The 22870-nt window shown below is 40.6% G+C and overlaps 2 protein-coding genes across 8 annotated transcripts in view; one reads left to right on the plus strand and one right to left on the minus strand.

Moving 5' to 3' along the window:
• Positions 1 to 130: 130 nt before the first annotated feature.
• FBXL13 (F-box and leucine rich repeat protein 13) overlaps positions 131 to 22870 on the plus strand; it is a 211205-nt gene continuing 188465 nt past the window's right edge. For 5 of the 7 annotated variants that reach the window (XM_045052289.1, XM_045052292.1, XM_045052290.1 and 2 more), the window contains exons 1-3: positions 131 to 694; positions 16542 to 16645; positions 17341 to 17431. In XM_045052289.1, coding sequence (XP_044908224.1) covers positions 131 to 694; positions 16542 to 16645; positions 17341 to 17431 — 759 coding nt within the window. The other 2 variants (XM_011280343.4, XM_045052293.1) reach the window with 2 other exon arrangements.
• The window catches only part of LRRC17 (leucine rich repeat containing 17), a 116853-nt gene continuing 112087 nt past the window's right edge, over positions 18105 to 22870 (minus strand). The window contains exon 6 of the transcript XR_002153626.3: positions 18105 to 18265. The gene's annotated coding sequence lies outside the window, so the exon portion shown is untranslated. The remainder of the gene's footprint in view (positions 18266 to 22870) is intronic.

Here is a 22870-nt window from a genome sequence, read left to right on the forward strand (position 1 = left end):
TGAGGCGCAGCGCTGGGCCTGGCGCGGGAGGCTCCGAAGCAAGCGGGCCCCGCCGCCACCCCAGCGCCAGCCGAAGGGCGAGAAAGGAAATGGGGCTTGAGTTCCGCCTCCCGGAAACGGCCCTGCTAAAATGGTAAAACCGCCCACTCCGGCCCCCAAGCTTCCAGGCCGCTCGGCAGAGGCGGGGCGGGGGGCAGGGCTATGTGAAGGGCCGCAAGGACTGCGCGTCCCCCAGGGGGCGCACTGGGGTCCGCCGCTGTCCGGAGGCGGGCTTGCCCTCGCTTCGGCCCGGGCCCCGCCCCACCAGGGCCGAAGCCCGCCTCCCTCCCGGCTGCCCCGGGCGGTAGGGGCGTGGAACTTCGGGGGCAGCCCCGGCCCCTCCCCCCCACCTCCCGCGGTTGCCGGGGCAACGCCGGGACGCGCTAGTCCTAAGCTCGGGCTCCGCGCCTGTTACGCGGGGCGCGGAAAGCAGGCGGGGAGTTTCAGTGGGGCCTGTGGTCATGGCCTCTCTACGCACTGCCAACTCCCGGCTGAGGAACTACTTCAAAGAGAACTACATTCCTCAGGTCTGCGAGGTACTGGAGCCACGTGGCGGCGGAGTTACCAGAGGGGAGATCCGAAGATAGGCGGAAGGAGCTGGGGTTTAGCCGCCGAGGGAGCGGAGGGATTCCGGGGCGGAATGAGCCAGGATGAGGTTAGCCTTGAGCAGGCTGGCGATCTGGGCTGAAGATACAGATCAGAAAGGAGAGGACAGAGGGAGGTGATGGTGGCTGAAAAGGGGGAATGGGTGACCTAACTCGGGGAGAAAGAGTACAGGGTCCCGGGGCAGAAACCCCAAACTCCATACTTTAAGGTTTGGGCGCATTGGGCGCGAGAGGGGCCTGAGGACAAGAGAAGTGCGAAAGCAGTGCCCTAGAAACAGAGGAGGAATATCCGAAGAGTGTGGCTTTATGAAGAGAGAGGGCAATAGTGCCACCTAAGGTGAGGTATAGTGGATTTGGCACACGGGGTTTCAATGGAGTGGTGAAGGCAGAAGATAGAGACCTGTCGACGGAAGGTAGCCGGCCCTTTGTGAGGGGAAAGACCCCACCACCGGGATTGCCTTAAACAGCAAGACTGTTCCCTACCCCCACCATTATAACAGGAAGGGAGGAAGGAGGACAGGAGAGGGGTGGATAGGTTTTGTAGTTTTGGGGTTAGGAAGCCAAGAAAGTTCTCTGGTGACTTCCATTTTCTCTACAAATATTTGGTAAGATATTTGCTAAGAATTATATGTTTGGGTGGAGTTGGAGGCTGCAGAAGGGGTTTTGAGCAGAAATAAAGTATGTGGAAAATGATGGGGAGAGAGGTCTAGCTAGGGAAGGAAAGAACCAGGCAGTATTGAGAGCCCCGCTTGGGATAATAACTCCTATACAGTTGGGAGTGCAATTTGGTACAGCCTTTTTGGATGGTAATTTAGACATATTGTTGATCAAACATTTCATTTCTAGGGATCCACTCTAGAGGTATACTTTCACATGTACCCAGAAAGCTGTCCAAGGATATTCATTATAGTGAAAATCATAAAGAACTTATATATGAATGAGAGAATGGGCTAGTATATAAAGTATATGTGTACCTTTTCAAAAGAAAAGCCCTCCAAGACACATTTAAAAAGAAGGGGAAAAACATGCAAGTTGTTCCAGAAGTGTCTACAATTGACTCTACTCATATATTTATGTGTCCATATCTATCTACAGTTAAAACAATAACGCATGCATAGAACATATTGCAACACTATTGACAGCAAATGTTTGTTTTAGGAGAGAACCCTAATTTTTTGTTCTATATAGATCTGTATTGTTTTAGTTTTTTTTTCTGATGAGTTTGATTCATGTTTTACTTCAATTATATTTTTTTAAATTTTTTTTTCAACGTTTTTATTTATTTTGGGACAGAGAGAGACAGAGCATGAACGGGCGAGGGGCAGAGAGAGAGGGAGACACAGAATCGGAAACAGGCTCCAGGCTCTGAGCCATCAGCCCAGAGCCCGACGCGGGGCTCGAACTCACGGACCGCGAGATTGTGACCTGGCTGAAGTCGGACGCTTAACCGACTGCGCCACCCAGGCGCCCCATACTTCAATTATATTTAAAAATATCTGGAGAGCATGGTACTCATCTTCCCCATTGTGTGATTTTTCTTAAGCAGCAGTCAGTAAACCACACATAGGTACAGAAATAAGAGTTGATTTCAACCAGGATAGGTGTTTGCCAGGCATATAGTATGGAAGGGCAATGGCAAAGGAACTAAGCTTTTCAGAGTGCCTGATGGGCCAAGGAACTGGGTGGGAAATGAGAGTAGGATGTGAGATTGATCTATGGGCAGAAAGTGAAGGTTCCTAAGGAGTGAAGAGGTGTAAAGGGAGTAATTGAGTGAGGGAACTGGAAAAGTAGGAGGTAGGGATCAGGAAGTGGAATATTTGCATTTAAGATTTAGGGCAGAGTGATGACTCAGTCCAGGCTGGCTGTGGAGTAGGTAGCAGAAGTGGACTTGAGTTGAGGGTCAGGGAACATCAGGGAAGTGATAGCCTCTCCTCATCTTGCTCTCCACTTTCCATAACACTCAGAAGCTGCCAGAGTAATCCCTGGCTCCTCCTTTGGGTGAAAGCATCCTTTGCTCACCAGCCTACCAGGTTGCTTTGCTCCCAGAAGAAAGAGGCCCTCAGAAGTGCCCTTGGCCTAAGGTGACATTCTCATGACTCTCAGGAGTCCTTCACTCACTTCTGCTACCATGTTACCAATAGGCGCAAGAGAGCAGTTTTCTGGGGGCTCACACTCCCACCTTAACCTGGTTAACCCACTAACCCCAGGAGACTATCAGGATAAATCTCAATGTGCCTTATATTCCTGCACAGCTATTCATCTAATCCAATTTGCCAGGACTGGCTATTTTCCAAAACCCATCTTCTACAAGCTTTGGAATGTGTACACACACACACACACACACACACACACACACACACACACATTATCATGGATTCCCTGTGTATTTAACCTCTTCTGAACTTCACCTACCTATCCTAAATAAAACCTGGATATCATTTCCCTGAAAACCCTATCATGGAGGCTGATTTAAAACAAACAAAACAAAACAAAACAAAACAAAACAAAACAACACCCCTGCTTCACTTACTGGGCTGCTGATTCTTTTTTTTTTTTTTTTTTTAATTTTTTTTTTTTCAACGTTTATTTATTTTTTGGGACAGAGAGAGACAGAGCATGAACAGGGGAGGGGCAGAGAGAGAGGGAGACACAGAATCAGAAACAGGCTCCAGGCTCTGAGCCATCAGCCCAGAGCCTGACGCGGGGCTCGAACTCACGGACCGCGAGATCGTGACCTGGCTGAAGTCAGACGCTCAACCGACTGCGCCACCCAGGCGCCCCTGGGCTACTGATTCTAATTGACAACAGTTTTCATCAGTTTTAGAAAATTGTGGATCATTTCAAACAATGCTTCTACCCAATTCTCTCTACTCCTTCTGGGACTCCAATCATAAATATGTTAGGTTTGGTTTTTTTGTTCTGTTTTGTTTTTTCCCTATTTTTCTCTTTGTACTTGTTTGGATATTTTTCACTGATTGTCTTTAAGTTTATTGATTCCGTTTTATGCTGTGTCCAGTCTACTGTTAAATATATCAGATGAGTTTTTAATTTCAAACAGTGTGTTTTCCAGTTTTAGAATCAGTCTTTTTTTATACATTCCAATCAAAATTCTGCATCTTTTCATCAATTTTGTCTACCATTTCCTGCTTTCATTAATATGTTGTTATTTTAAAATCATTGTTAACATGAACAACTTTGAAGTCTCACGGAATGGGGTGATTGTTGAAACTGGGTTATGGGTACACAGGGGTTCATTATACTCTTGTTTACTTTCTCTGTGTTTGAAGTTTTCTATAATAAGAAGTTACAAGAGAGTAATGGCTGGGTGTTTTTTCTCATAATGTATGTAGCTAGGGATGGATGGAATAATAGGTTTCATTTGGCTGTATAGTCGTTTTCTATTTGCTGTATCAATTATCCATTGCTATGTAATACAACTATAAAACTTAGTGACTTAAAACAGCAGGAATCATTTTGTTTGCTCAAAAATCTGAATTCTGATAAGGTTTTTCAGTTTTTCTCTGCTCCATGTGGTACCATCTGGGGTGATGGACAGGGGTTAAAGGTCCACTTTTATTTTTTAATTTAATTTAATTTAATTTAATTTAATTTAATTTAGTGTGTGTGTGTGTGTGTGTGTGTGTGTGTGTGTGTGTGTGTGTTTGCCACTGTGCAGACTGTCCCCAGCAAGCCCATGGGCATAGAGACTTTCTCTGAGTACCTGCCTCCAAGCCATTATTGCCATGGGACATGAGACAATGATGGCCCTTGAAGTTATCAAGGCAGTAGATAAGAAGTCATCCCCTGCCAGCAAGGTCCCAAGTCAACGGTATTGAAGCATGTCCTCTAAGATCCACTTTTAAGATGGTTTGCTCACATGCCTGGCCAGCTGGTGCTGGGTGTTGGCTGGGAGTTCAGCTACATCTGTGAGCCGAGAGGCTTGGTTTCTCCATATGGGCCTCTTCATGAGCTGCTTGGATGCCCGCACAGTATGGTGGCTCAGTTCTAAGAGCAAATGTTTCTAAAGAGAACCAGGTATGTTCAATTCAAGTTAGTTAGGTAACTTATTTTTTTTGAGCAACAGATTAGGCTCTTGACACCAGCCAGCCTTTTTTTCTTAGGGGATGGTAAGTGTGGTAAGCTAAGGAGGGTACATTAGACCATTCCATCAGCAAATATTTGCTGGGCATCTACCATGTGTTAGTAGAAAATACCTCAATGGCTTTAGCCACTTGCAGCTGTGAATTTGAAGCTGTTTCTAGCCCAAACTTTTCTCCTGCATTCTCTGTGCATTTGTCTATTTGGGTGTCCTATAAATACATACATTAAAGAAGTAAAAATAAACAGGTGAAGTTAATTTAAAAAATTGTTAATGCTTATTTATTTTTGAGAGAGATTGTGAGTGGAAGAGGTGCAGAGAGAGCTGGGACAGAGGATCTGAAGCAAGCTCCGCCCTGACAGCAGAGAGCCTGATGCAGGGCTCGACCCACAAACTGTGGGATCCTGACCTGCGCTGAAGTCAGACACTCAGCTGACTGAGCTAGCCCTGGTGAAGTTAATTTTAATATATTTTAGAAAAACAATCTGTCCAGAATATCATCATTTCAACATGGACTCAATGTGAAATCACATTATGTCTTAGAATTGGATGTGTATTTTACACTTACGTCCCATCTCAATTTGGACCACCATGTCTGAAGTACTCAATAGCCATGTGTAAATAGTAGCTACTATAGGGGCGCCTGGGTGGTGCAGTCGGTTAAGTGTCCGACTTCAGCCAGGTCACGATCTCACGGTCCGTGAGTTCGAGCCCCGCGTCAGGCTCTGGGCTGATGGCTCAGAGCCTGGAGCCTGTTTCCAATTCTGTGTCTCCCTCTCTCTCTGCCCCTCCCCTGTTCATGCTCTGTCTCTCTCTGTCCCAAAAATAAATAAACGTTGAAAAAAAATTTAAAAAAAATAAAAATAAAAAAATAGTAGCTACTATATTGGACAATGCAAGTCTAGAATATATTTACATATTTAATAAATCAAGGAAAATTACCCCTGACCCAGAAGTGATCACTGTGTCTCTAAGAAGTTTGTTCTTTTCAAGAGCACAAAGCTTCTGGAACTTCAGGGAGAGTGGCACAGTGCCACTGAGTGGCACAGTGAGGGTAGAGGGGCTATAATGGCCAGTCAGCTTGGTGACTTACAACGATCAGTGGGGTCACACATAGGACAGCTATTCTCACATACACCAAAGGAAATTGATGTCTAGGTTCAAATCTTCAAGAATCACCATAATTAGATTTTATTGTGAAAATGAAAGAAGTGATGAGAGCATTCTATCAACTGAATGTTGGGTCTCCCCAAATTCATCTGTTGAAACCTAATGTTCCATGTGATAGTATTTGGAGGTGGGGACTTTGTCGGTGATTAAGTCATGAGGCAGAGCCCTCATGAGTGGGATCAGTTCCCTTATAACAGAGGCCCCACAGAAATCCCTTGCCCACCTATGATGTGAGGGTGCTATGAGAAGATGGCCATCTATGAACAAGGAATCAGCTCTCACCAGCTCTAATTCTATTACAATTAGAAATAAATTGTAAGTCACCCAATCTATGGTGTTGTATTACAGAAGCCCGAATGAACTAGGAGACTAGGTCATGGACTAACTGTTGAAATGATTTATTTGTTTTAAATCACAAAACGCTCTATACCTGTAGCTGAGAAGGTCTGTAGGGAGACTGGGGGACATGAATGGAGATTCAACAAGTGGCCTTGCTTCTGTCTTCCTGAATTTATCATTCCTCTGGGGTTCTCTCTTTGGACACTGATATATCTGCCTCCCTAATCCTATCTTAAATGAAGTCTGTCCCAATGAAGGACAAGTAAAGTGTATGCAAAATCAGAGATGGCTAGTGTCTTTGTCTGCTTGGGCTGCCATAACAAAGTACCATTACACTGGGTGGCTTAAACCACAGGACTTTGTTTTCTCACAGTTTTGGAGGCTGAAAGTCTGAGACCAGTGTGCCAGCATGGTGAGGTTCTGGTGATGGCCTTCATCCTGGCTTGCAGGTGGCTGTCTTCTCACTGTGTCTTCACATGGCAGAGACAGAGAGCAAGTTGTCTGGTGTCTCTTTTTATAACAGTGCTAATCCCATCATGAGGACCCAACTCTCACAACCTTATCTGACCCTAATTACCACCCAAAGGCCCCATCTCCAAATATCATCACAACGAAGACATGAATTTTGAGGGAACACAATTAGCCCATAGTGGCTGGTAAATGTAAGAAAATTAACCCCACTGACAAAAACATAATATAGATGAAATGAATTACTGTTTTCCACCTGTCAAATCACATATTTTATTATTCTCAGTGTTGGCAAGGTAAAATGGACACTCACATTGGCTGTTAATAAGAGTGTAAATTGATAAGATGTTTTTAGAAAGCAATTTTGAGATATGTATGAAGAGCTTCAAGATGCACCTTCTAATTCTATATTCTTCTAGAAATCTATCCTGAAAAAATAGAGCTGAAGATATGTACATTTCATCATTTTTAATAAAAATTAATATTATATCCTATAATTTTTTAATACTGGGAAAAAGTTAGAAATAACCCAAATGGCCAACATTTAGAAATTATTAAACATTTATGGTACTACTTTTTTTCTTCTTCGTTTAAAAAAATTTTTTTAATCTTTATTTTTGAGAGAGAGAGAGAGAGACAGACAGACAGACAGACAGACATAGAATCTGAACCAGGCTCCAGGCTCTGAGCTGTCAGCACAGAGCCTGATGCAAGGCTCAAACTCACAGATCGTGAGATCATGACCTGAGCCGAAGTCAGACATTTAACCAACAGAGCTACCCAGGCAACCCGGTACTATTTTTTGCAATAGATTATCAACCAACCTCAGTACATGATGGCTTGAGAATTTTGGGGAGACATGGAAAAATGTTCACAACATAGTGACCAGCCAAGGAAAAAAAAAGATATAAAAAAAAAAAAGAATATACAACAATATATAATCCTGATTTTAATTTGTACAATTATCATTTTAAAATTTAATTTGTTAAAAATATATGCACTGAGGAAAGAAACTAAAATTTTTCTTAGAGGTTATTTCTGGTTGGCAGGATGATGGTTGAGTTTTATTTTCTTCTTTGTATTTTCTCTGAATTTTCCAAATTGCATAGATCACATGTTATTTTTATAGTCAGAAAAAATATATTCATATATTTTATTATATAATAAAATATAAAATATTTTATATATTTTATATTTTATAATATAATAAAATATAAAATATTTTATATTTTATATATAATAAATATATATTTATTATATCTTATATAATATATATTATATAATATATATAATTATATAATATATTATATTTTATTATATATATAATATATATTTATTATATATATTAATTATATATATTATATATATTATATATATTATATATATTATTATATTTTATATAATTATATAATTATATAATTATATAATATATTATATTTTATATAATTTTATATAATATATATTTTATATATATTTTATTTAATATAAAATATATTTATATATAAAAATATATATTCATATATTAACTGAAATGCTGGTCTAACTGTAGTAAAAATGCCCCTTTTTTTGCTTTCCCATACTATTAGCAAATAAACTAGAAAGCAATAAAGAAAACACAGGGAGCATAAAAGCGTTTATTACTGGGAAGTGCTGGTTTCTCATCCCAGGTACAGCTGGTTGGCCTGTTGCAGACCTGCATCTGGTCTCCCTGGATTGAGTGCCCTTTTGCCTCTGGCCACGTACATGAGGTCTCCTGGACACCCCATTTCCTAGATGGGCCAGTCTCTGTCCCAGCTAGCACTGTCATAAAACCCTCTTCCTCAGGTTCGGTTTCCAGATAGCCCTGTGTGTGCCTAATTGCATACTGACAGATTTCCAAAGGTTTGGTTTTGTTTTCTGTTAGCAGAATCCCAGGGTTCTAACGACTCCTACAAGGAACGCTATATAGCTGGAGAAAGGGCATCAGGAAGAAGAGAGCTCCTCTTCTTCCCCTTATGCACTCCCCCTACAACATCAAAGAGCAGCTCTGCTTTTATCTGGATATATTTTGGGATTCCCATGAGGTTGTTTTTTTTTTTTTTTTAAGATTTTTTTTTTCTGACTAAAAAAAAAAAATGTATTTGAAATCACTGTGACCAATCACCATAGTTCTGTCAGGAAAATGATCTCTTCCTTCATGGTTCATGTTCTCATGTTGCAGCAAGCTCATCGTTTTTTCCCTCATGGGCAACCAGTATCTAATATGGATTCCACGCAAACCTACGTGTATTGTTAGTGCAAGAGGTACAAACATCGAGATACAGAATGGCTGTGGGTTTTGTTTTTTTAGACCATGGAGTCAAGTACTTTTTAAACTTTAATTTTAGGTTTGAAGTAAATGAACTAATTGATCAAATACTTGGAAATCTGTGCGATAAGAGATTTACTCGCTATATACTATTTTAAATTCAGGAAAAATATATTTTAGAAATTACACGTTTTTAAAAAACATCTGCATGTGGACACTCAGAGCCTGCACCTAGATAGAATTGTGGCAAAACTGAGTATTGTCTTCTGATTTCTCACTCACTAGATTCTCTCTCTGAGATAGTTCTTAGAAATACTTCATCTGAAGTATTTATTCTGAAATACTTCATCCCACTACTGTTGGAATCTCCTTCCTTGGAAATATTCCTTACAAAAGACATTTGTATTTTAAAAGGTATTAAGATAGCAATACACAATGAAGCCTTATTATTTTTGAGAGAGCGAGAGAGAGAGAGCACAAGCAGGGAAGGAAAGAAAGGGAGGGAGACACAGAACCAGAACACAGGTTCTGAGCTGTCAGTACAGAACCCGATGCGGGGCTCGAACCCACAGACCATGAGGTCATGACGTGAGCCGAAGTCAGATACTCAACTGACTGAGCCACCCAGGGGCCCCAATATTGTCAATAATATTTAGAAATCTATTTCTTCTTCAATTTTCTACTAGGCAGAAGTCAGCATGGTCCCAGGATGGGAGAGATACTATGGGTATAGTGTCTACCAAATTAGTAAACAGCTGTACATAGCAATTGTCTCTGAGAGCAGAAAAGTGCTCTTCAAATTGTTAGCTCAGATTTCGGTTTAACATTTAGTTTGCAAAACTAGATATTCCCAGCAGAGGGCGTATTTAAGTTACAAATCAAAATTTTTTTTGCAAAGTTTTCTATTTTTAGAAATAAGTGTTTTTTTATTTTTATGATTTTTATTCATCTTTTATGCTTTATATTTCTTTCATCATAGCTTCCAATTTGTATTTTGAAAATATTGCATTTATTTCTAAATTACATAGATTCTGTTACTGGGGATTTTTTTTTTTTTGAGTGTATTTTTTTTTTAATTTTTTTTTAGCGTTTATTTATTTTTGAGACAGAGAGAGACAGAGCATGAATGGGGGAGGGTTAGAGAGAGGGAGACACAGAATTCTGAAACAGGCTCCGGGCTCTGAGCTGTCAGCACAGAGCCCAACGCCGGGCTTGAACTCACGGACCACAAGATCATGACCTGAGCCGAAGTCGGCCGCTTAACCGACTGAGCCACCCAGGCGCCCCAGAGTGTATTTATTTTTGAGAGATAGAGACAGAGTGTGAACAGGGGAGGAGCAGAGAGAGAGGGAGACACAGAACTCAAAGCAGGCTCCAGGCTCTAAGCTGTCAGCACAGAGCCTGATGCGGGGCTGGAACTCATGAACTGTGAGATCATGACCTGAGCTGAAGTTGGATGCTCAACTGACTGAGCCACCCAGGCGCCCCTGGGGATTTTTTTTAGGAACTAATTGCTGCAAATATTTACTAGAGCTGCAAGAATCAGGAATTATTGAATATGGAGCAAGAGACCGCCAGCCAATGCAGGAGAGAAGGAACTGATACATTAACTCATTTTACTGGACCTTGGGGATAGACGTTGTATCTTCTGAGGGCAGTTGTTTGCTGAGTTCCCTTAGCCTAGTCAGCCAACTCACAGATGCAGTTCCAGAGGCAAATTTGTGGAACGCTTAAATAACCAAAAAGTATACAATGATTATTTCTCCAGTAACAGTTTACTTATTTAGGGATTAAACAGCTGGTGACCACCTCGCTGTGGGCCAGGCACAATCCAGCAGGTATCAGAATCCATTGTCTTGCTCTCACCTCACGGAGACTGGGTCTCCTCACATGTCCCACCTGCCTTAAAACCCCTCAAGTTCTAGTGTTGAGGGACATCTCTCGCTGATGTTCCTCCTGAATGGCTGAAGCCAGCTGACCCTTTTAAATAATCTTCAGTATACTTTGAGTTATAGAGTTTCTAAAATAAAAAATTGACACCTTCTATTTAAATCTCAAGAAGACACAAAAACTCTTTTGTTCTCAAATTGTTAACTTAGTAACTTCTGTAGAAACCGATTAAGAGTTCCCCTCCAATGACACAATAGCATGCCAACCCCATTTCTACCATAATGGGATGGCAAGCATTTGTGAGATGTCACTTGGAGCTTGTTTGCAAGGGGAGGGAGCTAGAAGCGACTTTGAACAGAGACTTAAACCTTATTCCTAAGAAAAGGGGTTTCTGTAACTGTGTGATTCTGACATTGCATTTTTATTTATTTTTTATTTTTTTTATTTTTTAATGTTTATTTTAGAGAGAGAGAGAGAGAGAATGGGGGATGGACAGAGAGAGAGGGAGACAGATTTGAAGCGGGCTCTGCACTGACAGCAGAGAGCCTGATGTGGGGCTCAGACCCACAAACTGCGAGATTGTGACCTGAGCCAAAGTCCGACGCTCAACCGACTGAGTCACCCCGGCGCCCCTGACATTGCATTTTTAAAAGCAATCTCATCTTGGGGTGCCTGAGTGACTCAGTTGGTTGAATGTCAGTCTCTAGATTTTGGCTCAGGTCATGATCCCAGGGTCGTGGGATCAAGCCCCATGTGTGGGTCCCCACTGGACATGGAGTCTGCTTAAGATTCTTCCTCTCTCTCTCTCTCTGTCTCCCTCTCTCTCTGCCCTTTCCCCACTCATGCACACACATGCTCTCTCTCTTTCTCTAAAAATTAAATGAAAAATTAAAAATAAATAAATAAATAAAAATAAAAGCAATCTCATCTAAAACAAATAAGGTGAAAACTATATGTTGATTTTTCTACCATTAATTTAAAAGAAGAATGTCTTTCTAGATTGCATAAAAATAAAATATTTCAAGGGGAGCATGGGTGGCTCAGTCAGTTTAAGGGTCTGACTCTTGATTTTGGCTCAGGTTATGATCCCAGGGTCGTGGGGTAGAGCCCCATGTGGGGCTATGTGCTGGGTGTAGAGCCTGCTTAAGATTCTCTCTCTCTCTCTCTCTCTCTCTTTTCTCTCCCCCTCCCTTCCCTGAACATGTTCTCAGCATGCACTCTCTCTCTTTAAAATAAAAAAAAAAAATGAATAAGGGAACAACCAAATAATAAATGAATGAATGAATGAATGAATGAATCAATAAATAAATACTTCCAGATAGATAACGTGAAAAAACCCCTCGAGTTCTGGAGGAAGATATACATGCAAACAATTTTGCGTGAGTGCAATGCTATGGGCCCGGGAGGAGCCCTGAGTTTGTGGTTTAAAAACCTTCTCACTTTATGTACCACCTGGCCCTACTTTGCCTCATCTGTGAAATCCAGAAATAAGAACATACCCTCTAAAAGTCAAGGTCAACTTCCTCTAAATGTCAAGTGGGATCTTGGGAAGCAAAATGAACTGGGAGTCTCTGGATGTTTGGCTGTCTGCGACATTTGGCCATGTGACTGGTCTTGCTGAGGTTTGCTTCTGAATGGCCTCGAGGAATCTAGAGGAGGGAGAAAGACCCTGTCCCAGGTCCCAGTATAAAATTCTGGCTATGTCTGCTTCTCTCTCATCAGAACCCTTTACTCCAGCCAAACTGGTCTCTGCCCCTGAGGTGTTGCTCTTGCCAAGAGAAAGACCCTATTTGCAAACCACCTGCTCAGTACTTGCTACCTGGAAGTTTCTCCCACTGCCCAGGGCCTCACAAGGCTTTTGTAATCACTTTATCTCTGTACTCAGGAAGCAATTGATTTTTGCATTGCTACTTAGGCCCTTAGTATATTTTACTATATTTATCTGCAATATCTGAAAAGCCAAATAAGTCTTGCTCCCTTGAGTATCTAAGTGTCTCATAGATAGTTACTACTTTGCTATTTATATTTAAACTATTGTTCTATCAAGTTCTCTCTCCTAATCCTTTCCCCCAAATGCATTTGTTCTAATCCCTTCCATCAGGCTTGGTATAAAGTCAATCTCTCTGTCATCACACTGGCCTCTGAATGGTACAAGGGAATAGTTTTGAATTTCTTTTCTCTTTGTTCAAGTCTTTGGCTCTACAGGAGGTGATGATTATCAGTGAATGGCTTGTTACCATGATCATCTATGGAGTGTTTATTTTATACTAGAAACTATTCAAAATACTTTTCATATATTAGCTCATTTAATTCTCATGATAGACCTATGATATGTGTACCTTTATGATATATATAGGGAAGGAAATAAGAACAGAGAAGTAATTGTCAGAGCTTCCCCACTGGGAGATTGCAGATCCAGAATTTACAGCTAGTGGAACCCAAGCACTGCATTATCTTGCTCCTGGAAAGATGGATGGTAGTTGAAAGGAGTAGAAACAATGGTCCTGGATAAACCCATGTTTGTCATCAGTCCCCATACATCTTTGAGAATATTTGAGAAAGACTGGGGACTGAGTTAGAGAGACAGAGCCAAAAGCAAGTGGAAGATTGCACAATTATTTTGTGAAAATACAAGCTTCAGAAAGCCAATTTAGATCTTTTTATGTCATGGTGTTTTTTGTCCTTGATTGTGTAAGTTTTTACTTAGAAACCTAGCAATAATAATTGGTAATTAATAATTAATGTGTTTTTTGACAGCCAAACATTCATCTTGTGGGAATTTTGCATAATTTTGCCTCTGCAAAACTAATGGTTTTGCAATTTTTATTTTCATTGGGTGGAAAAAAAGCTAGTGATTCACTAATTATGTTTTCTTGTTGGCAGATAGCTATACGCTGTTTACACATTAATATATAAAGCCTTAGCCTATTTTACTTTGCCCAGTGGGAAACTGAACAATGAGATATCTTGTGCAAAAAGTGAACATTTGAACTGTGCTAGTTCCATATGCCTTTATTATCATTCCAGAGACTTTTCCTCTCAACTTGATTTGACTTCTGCAAGATAACTTTTCAGGAGAAGTAGTTTCCTAATCTGTGGAACTTAGAAATATAAAGAAGTAATTTCTTGTATTCATTAATCAGATCCCAACTTTCTTAAAAATCACCTCAAGGCACCAATCCTCAGACTTCAGTGTGTAGAGGAATCACCTGGTGAGCTCATCAAAATGCAGCTTCCCAGGCCCCATCTTCAGAGACCAATTCACTCCCCAGGTGATTCCGATGCAGATATCCTCAGGGTGCCAGAATGGAATGCAGGATGTGGTAAGTGGGGAATGGAGAAACTCAGCACTCTGGGGACTCAGGCACAGCAGTGCCAGAAAGCAGATGGGCCTTTCATGGGACTATTCAGGGAGCTGTCTGAAGTCTGGCTTCAGGTAATAGAAGACTTCCGCCCTTGGGTAACAGAATGCTATTCGTATCCATCTTGCAACTGTGGTGAGAATCACTGACCTCCTGTGCAATTATATTCTGTAGGTCTAGGGGAGAAAGAAGTCAGTCAGCAGATGGCTGAGTGCTCACTGTGAACATCTGGGGTGGGGCTCAGTCAGGAGGCAGAGCTGGAGAAGGAGAGACATGTAGGTCTAACCACTTTGCCGTAGTCTTGAGGGCTGGGTTCTCACCCTGCAGCCTGCACACTAAAAGAGGGACGTGGAGCTAATTGCAAAGGGAGAACTATGTTGTGCAGGGTCCAGTCAGGGGAAAGTATCCAATTTCTTCCCCCTGGAAGAACACTATGAGAACTGCTAAGAGACTAAGGCAGGACTTCCAGGCCTGGATCTGCTGACACTTGGTCCATGGAGGTGGGAAGATCCCTGCATGACCCAGTGGGTGAAATTACTTTGTTCACAAGTGAGTGAGCAGGAAAAAAGCCAGTGAGAATAGGCCCTCTGTAAAAGAATGGCCTCTCCACCTCCACCCCCAGTCCTGCCCCATGCACACTAGACCCTGCCTGCAGGCAGTGAACCAAAATGGCAAAGAGAAATGTCTAAGGAGGATTCCAGGTGGTTTCTGTGGGATGTGTGCTGTAAACTGTTTTCTCTGCCTCAAACGGAGAAATATTCTCCATTTTGGGAAAACTCAACGCGGAAAGTAAGATGGCAACAGCTTTCTGAGTTCATATCCGTACTTTAAATTTTTTTTTTTTTAATGTTTATTTATTTTGGAGAGAGAGAGAAACAGAGTGCGAGTGCGGGAGGTGCAGAGAGAAAGGGAGACACAGAATCCGAAGCAGGCTGCAGGCTCTGAGCTGTCAGCACAGAACCTGACGTGGGTTCAAACTCACAAACCCAAGATCATGACCTGAGCCGAAGTCGGACGCTTAACCGACTGAGCCACACAGGCGCCCCTCATATATGTACTTTAAATATCCAGATCCAATAAGCCATTTGTTTCCCACCTTTGTGAACTATGCTACAAGCTTGCTTTCTTCTTTCTTTCTTTCTTTCTTTCTTTCTTTCTTTCTTTCTTTCTTTCTTTCTTTCTTTCTTTCTTTCTCTCTCTCTCTCTCTCTCTCTCTCTCTCTCTCCTTCTTTCTTTTTTAAGTTTTATTTATTTAAGTAATCTCTACACCCAACGTGGGGCTTGAACTCACAACTCCAAGATCAAGAGTCACATGCTCTTCCAAATGAGCCAGCCAGGGGCCCCATAAGCTATAATTTTTCAAATATATGTTCTGTAGATGTTGTGAATGATAAAATATAAATTTTTTAAAAAGACTCTTTGAATTTGTAATAGATTTTGAGAGTGGATTTTCTCAATAACTTTTGTGGTTGGGTCTGAGGAGATGTTTGATGTTAAAAAGGAGGACTTCATACTAAAAAGGGGTAGACACCACTGATCAAAATATCACAACTGTGTCTTCAATTTGACTCCAAAATACCGCCCATCGAATGTAAAACACTGAGCAGCAACTCCATTGTGTCATTTACAATGGATTTTTTTTTTAAGTAGTAAAGGTGAAACTTCATTTGTTAGACTTTAACAAAATATGAACACTAGATAAATAAAGGAGTGTCTATAAGGTACACTTACTTAAAAAACTGTCACATTGGGGTGCCTAGGTGGCTCAATTGGTTGAGCATTTCACTTCAGCTCAGGTCATGATCTCATGGTTTGTGAGTTTGACCCTCACATCTGGCTCTCTACTGGTAGAAAAGAGTCCACTTTGGTCCTCTGTCCCCTTCTCTCTCTACCCCTTCCCACCTCTTGCTCTCTTTCTCAAAAATAAATAAAAATATATTTTAAAAAAACCTATCACTTTATTTGATCCTGTAATTGGAGAGAAACCTATTTGTTGCTTAGTAAGAACATGCACATCCAGGGGCACCTGGGGGGCTCAGTTGATTAAGCGTCCAACTTTGACTTAGGTCATGGTCTCACAGTTTGTTGGTTCGAGCCCCACATCCAGCTCTGTGCTGATGGCTCAGAGCCTGGAGCTTGGTTTAGATTCTGTGTCTCCCCCACCCCCCTCTGCCCCTCCCCCACTAGTGCTCTGTCTCCGTCTTTCAAAATAAATAAATGTTAAAAAAAAAAAAAAAGAACATGCACATCCAGAAAGAGTGATTCTGTTTCATTTTCCCTAGGCTCTGTTATGTGGCCTACTTACTACATGTCCTGAGGATCCGCTGAAATATTTACAGAAAATGATCATTACTATAATGGAAAATGGTCTCGAAAGTCTTCTCTGGTGAGTATTGTTTTGCTTTATGGTAGGGAGATATTTTATTCTGAATGTAAAACACTCACTATAGAGTACCAAAAGAAGTCTTCTAATCTCAGGATGGTTAAGGAATCCCTCCATAGGCTTTTTTAAAATGTTTATTTCTTTTAGAGAGAGAGAGAGAGAGAGACAGAGAGACAGAGAGACAGAGAGACAGAGAGACAGAGTGTGAGTGGGGCAGGGGAAGAGAGAGAGGGAGACACAGAATCCAAAGCAGCTCCAGGCTCTGAGCTGTCAGCACAGAGCCTGACGTGGGGCTCGAACCCACAGACCGTAAGATCATGACCTAAGGCCAAGTCAGACACTTAGCTGACTGAGGCACCCAGACGCCCCCTTTCATAGGCTTTTAAGTCTGAAAGACTTCAATAGGAACAATTTCCCCACTGGTTCTTAACTTGAGAAATATAGCCCTCTCTCATCAATAATGTGCTCGTAGGGCAGTTATTTCAAGTTGGGGGTGAGGAAAAAGGGGCACAGCAAAATCTGGAGGAGGGGGTGGTTGACAAAGTCCTGCAGTAGGTTTTGATATACTTCTCCCAAGGGGAGTATATCCCCTCCCTTCAACTCCACCCATAGAATCATGGATTCAAATCACTGATTTAATTATGGAACTAACTACTATGAAATGAAATGTTTGACTGTGTTTTATGATTTTATCAAAGGGATATGTGCATTGATCCATCAATGAGGCCAAAAATTCGGAGGTTGTCTGAAACTTACATGGAACAACTTTTTGGACTGGATGATCAACTGGTCAGTATTAGTAATCAGACATTCTAAAATATACATCCCAAGTTTTGATGGAAGTTCTCAAATAGATTTTAGATTTTATAAGATGTATGAGGTCAAACTGTTTTTGAATTGGGGACACTCAGAGAAGTGAAGGAATATCACCCCGCCCCCAACACCCCGCACACAGCCACATTCATAGTAAACTTCCCAAATTTCCAGAAGTATTTAACAGACATTTATTCTTCCTCTTCTGATAAAATCTTTCCATTATATTTTTCCCATTCCTCTTTCTCCTTCTCCTCTCCTCTTGCATCTTTATAATGATAAAACCAACATTGTGGAAAGCTTTAAATGAGGATATTATCCTTCCTTTCTAATCTACTTCCTTCTGTATTCTATCCCTTCTCCATTCTTTTTGCCATCTGCCCAGGGATTATGCTCATAAAGATATGGCCAAACAACGAGAGCTAACTTAAAAGCCAGACTGATTGTTAAAGAAAGGAACAACCAGCTCTAACAGCTGGTTTTGATCCTGTACAGAGGGCAAGGAAGTAATTCAGGACACGGAGACTTTTAGAACAAAGACTGTGTATCTGAGAGAAGCTAAAATAGCAAAAGGCATGTGGGGAGAGAAATGCCAACACAAATTACATGTGTGTGGGGCCTTGTGTGATACCTCCAGATCCCAGGCTGGTGTCTTGGTAAACGCAGGCAGGGCTTGGGAGCTGCTGGTGAACTTGGGCGCCGAAAAGTGAAATCGAAGCCTGGGTCAAGGTGGATGCTGAGAGCCAGGATCAATCTGAAGCGTAATTTGGAAGGCTGGGTGGAGGGTCACACTGGATCCTACTCAGTGGTCTGCATCAGAGAGACAGAAATAGAGGGACAGGATATTTCTGTCAAGACTGGGATGATTCTGAGTACCAATACAATGGGAAGAACCCACATGTCCAATCCTAGCTGATCTGTGTTGTGGTGTCTGGGTGTCTTAATGACTTCACTTTATCAGCCATAGAACTTTATCTACTATGAAGTGCAGGTGTCTGCAAACTGTTCTCGGAGATGTTTGGGGGCCACCTCAGGAGCTGAGGGGGAGATCCAGGGGGTGGGGATTCAGGGTCTTTCACCCCCACCTTACACTCTAGAACAATTCCACTTTGAATATAATGTCATATGAAAAAAGCTTAAACATCATTGCTAAAAGATACTAAAATTATTAAAAACCACTGACGTAGAGGGGTGAACCTCGTCAATATTTTGAAAGTGATTTTGTAAAATACAATCAGATTATGTTCAATATCTAGCTAGAAGCCTAGAGAGAATCTTTTAAAGAATTGCACAGAATTCTGAGACACCATAGCAACTTTAAACCTAAAGTTTTATTAGAAAAAGAATTCTCAGAGATATTTCATGATGTTGAAAGTGCAAAGGATAAAATACAGGAAGCTCATGCACATTTAGAAAGGAGGATGATAATTCATATGTATAGAAAAGATGTCTGCTTCATTTTATAAAGTAGGGAAAGTAGAAACTAGATGTGATTTCACAAAAGGTAAATCTCTAGATGCCTATGATTGCTTTGTTAGAGGGCTCAGCCAAGATTGAATATGGATTAATTCATTTCTCCTTCACCCTCAGAGGAAAATGAAAAATTATTTTTTTTTTACAAAGGATAAGACACTTTAATCCTTAAAGTTTCCAGTATTTTATTTTATTTTATTTATTTAAAGTTTTTTAACATTTATTTATTTTTGAGACAGAGAGAGACAGAGCATGAACAGGGGAGGGGCAGAGAGAGAGGGAGACACAGAATCTGAAACAGGCTCCAGGCTCTGAGCTGTCAGCACAGAGCCCGACGCAGGGTTCGAACTCACGGACCGTGAGATCATGACCTGAGCCAAAGTCGGAGGCTCAACTGACTGAGCCACCCAGGTGCCCCAAGTTTCCAGTATTTTAAATTATAGTATACTAAATAAATATCAGCTTTGCTTTTTTCCCCCATTTTTCTTTCCTATAGTTTCCTATACAGCTATAATCACTGATGAGAGTTTTTAATGTTTTGACAAAACATTTAAAATATACATATTTTTTAATGTTTATTTATTTTTGAGAGAAAGAGAAACAGAGTGTGAGTGGGGGAGGGGCAGAGATTGAGGGAGACACACAATCTGAAGCTGACTTCAGGCTCTGAGCTGTCAGGACAGAGCCTAATGTGGGATTTGAACCCACAAACTGTGAGATTATAACCTGAGCCCAAATCGGATGCTTAACTGACTGAGCCACCCAGGGGCCCTGATAAAACATTTTAAAGATCACAAACAATTGTAATCTTTCCCATTTTTAAGATTGCTTTGTAGGGGGACCTGGGTGGCTCAGTGATTAAAACAGCCGACTTTGGCTCAAATCATGATTTCCCGTTAGTGAGTTGCAGCCTCTCTCGCATCAGACTCTGAGCTGCTCAGAGTCTGGAGCCTGCTTTGGATTCTGTGTCTCCCTCTCTCTCTAACCCTCCCCTGCTCATGCTCTGTCTCTCTTTCTCTCAAAAATAAATAATAAACATTAAAAAATTAAAAAAAAAGATTGCTTTGTATTGTCTCAGCATGCTTCTGTCTCCACACTGTTTTGCCTATTTATAACAAAGTATTTGTTTCTATTTGTGCAAACAGAGAAAATTGAATACAGGAAACTGTGAGCAAGCCACATTGTTAGAGAAAAAGTAGGAACTCCTCTCATAATAGTAAATAGAAAGACAGTTTAACTATGTGTTCCAAGATGAAAGAATCAACCATTGTCAGGAGGAAACTAACTTCACAGACTTGATTCTCATTTCTTAGGAAATGAAATCTCCAGATGGGTACTGATTACAAGAAGAAAAGACTTCTATAATATTTAAAAAAAATCTTTTTATCATGGAAAATTTTAAACATAACACACAAGCAGAACACCATAATGATTCCTCATCATCCAGCTTAAATGACAGTCAACATTTTGCCAATCTTGTTAATTATCTCCCCTTGTCCTTTTTTTTGCTGAAGTATTGGAAAGCAAATCCCAGGAGTTATATTATTTTACCAGTAAATACATCAGTGTGCATCTCTAACAAAAAATGACATTTTTAGGGAACATAGCACAGTGCCATTATCTATGTAATGAAATTAGCAGTAATTTCTGAACATCGCATAGTGCAGATTATATTCAGATATATATATTCCATATTCAGTCCATATTCGAGTTTCCCAAATTGTCTCAAAAATACCTTTTTAAACATGACTCTGTCAAATCAAAATCCATATGGAGTTCACATTGCACTTGGGTATCATATATTTAATACTTCTTGTAATAAACTTTCTTATTTCCCATGCCACTCATTTACTGAGGAAAACATCATTTGTCTTGTAAAATGTCCCACATTCTCATTGTTTCCTCTGGCATCATTTCATTTGTTCTGTTTCTTGTATTTCCTTCAAGTTTGTAGTTAGACCCACAAACTTGATATTCAGGTTCTTTTTTTCCCCTTTTTTTCTCTTGGGGACAAGAATAACTACATGGGGAGGGGTGGTTCTTCCTAATGCATCACATGGGGGTGCACCCAGAAGTGTGGCAGACCCACTTTTTATCAATCTTGATTCTTCTAGACATTAACATAATCGCTTATTAGTTTCATCTTACAATACACGCATAATGGTTTTGGAATAACGATACTACAAGATCACTAACAATAAAACTACTGGATGTAGTTTACAAAAAGTATGCAATTCAAAAGAGTTATGCAATTCTTTTTGCCTTTAAGATGTATATATCCTACCAAATATTTTCAGTAAAAATACTTTTTTTGTTACCCCAGGTACTTATTTTTTTTTTTTTGTGCCAATGGCCATCTTTTTTTCTCTTTGATATAATTATGCTTTTCCAATTATGTATAATATTACTTGGCAATAAAAACAATAAACGATACAACAAAATGAATGTTCAAAGAATCAAAACAATAAAATGAGTGTTCAGAGAAGTATTGCTTCTATTCCTGCCTTTTTCTCCTCCCTATTCCATCCCTGTTTCTAAGTATCCAATGTTTGTAGGTTTTGGTTTATTTATTTAGTTTTTCCATTGTTTCTTTTTGAAAATTATGAGCACATACATTGTATTCTTCTCCCATCAACTTCTTACATTGAAGTAGCAGACTATGTGTCGCTTTTTCTCACTTAATGTGTCCTAGAGATCACTCCCTTTTAAAATGATCCTATGGTTTTTAAAATGATGGTATCATAGAGAGCACTGTTTAACAAATCCTAAAATCTAAATGAAAGATGTGGACTTAAAAGTCTTACTGATGTAACAAAGTTTAACTATGAAAAGGAGACTTAACCTTATGACCCCAGTGGCTAGGTTTTAACCTTTTGGAAGAGGCCAGCAGATCCTATGCCTCCAACAAGAATCAACTGGTCGATAACCACACCCTCTACCCTTCCTGGTTTGCAAAAGTATCCTTTTCCTTTTAAAGTTTGGCTGGGCGCCTGGGTGGCGCAGTCGGTTAAGCGTCCGACTTCAGCCAGGTCAGGATCTCGCGGTCCGTGAGTTCGAGCCCCGCGTCAGGCTCTGGGCTGATGGCTCGGAGCCTGGAGCCTGTTTCCGATTCTGTGTCTCCCTCTCTCTCTGCCCCTCCCCCGTTCATGCTCTGTCTCTCTCTGTCCCAAAAATAAAAAAAATAAAAAAAGTTGAAAAAAATAAAATTTGGTAGATTACTCTTCCCTGAGAAGGCATCAAACTAAGTATTACAGTAACCTGGAAGGAATAGAAGTAATGAAGATATGAACTGGATTCATGTTGTTTACTTTAGGATAAATTTAAGTGTAAGGTAAGTAATAATAGTTAATGATAGAGCGTTTTTGTATGTTTGTCTACTATGTGTGGCATCTGAGAGTTCTAAAGAACATTTTTATAAGTTTAAATTGTTTCAGGGGCGCCTGGGTGGCTCAGTCGGTTAAGTGTCTGACTTCAGCATGGGTCATGATTTCACAGTCCATGAGTTTGAACCCGGCATCAGGCTCCACACTGACAGCTTGAAGCCTGGAGCCTGCTTTAGATTCTGTGTCTTGCTCTCTCTATGCCCCTCCCCTGCCTGCACTCTGTCTCTCTGTCTCTCTCAAAAATAAAATAAAAACATAAAAAAAAAATTAAAAAGAAATGTTTCAGGGACTTTCTTAAAATTTGTAATAAACATTTACATGTTTAAGGAAAACTGATTTTTCAAAGTTGTATTTATTTAAATGTGTTTATTAACACTTAGAGCCCTAAAGTACAAATATCAATCAGTGTCTGTCTCCAGGCACAAGAGCCCAGTGGGCATTAAAGAATCTTTCAATAATTTGCAGAAGATAAAAATAATAAGAAAATTACTCATGAAAAATCCAACACTTTACCCACATCATGGTACTGTTATAGACACTACTCACTTTGGCATGAAAG

This window comes from Felis catus, chromosome A2 (assembly GCF_018350175.1).
Source record: "Felis catus isolate Fca126 chromosome A2, F.catus_Fca126_mat1.0, whole genome shotgun sequence".
Taxonomy (NCBI): Eukaryota; Metazoa; Chordata; class Mammalia; order Carnivora; family Felidae; genus Felis; species Felis catus.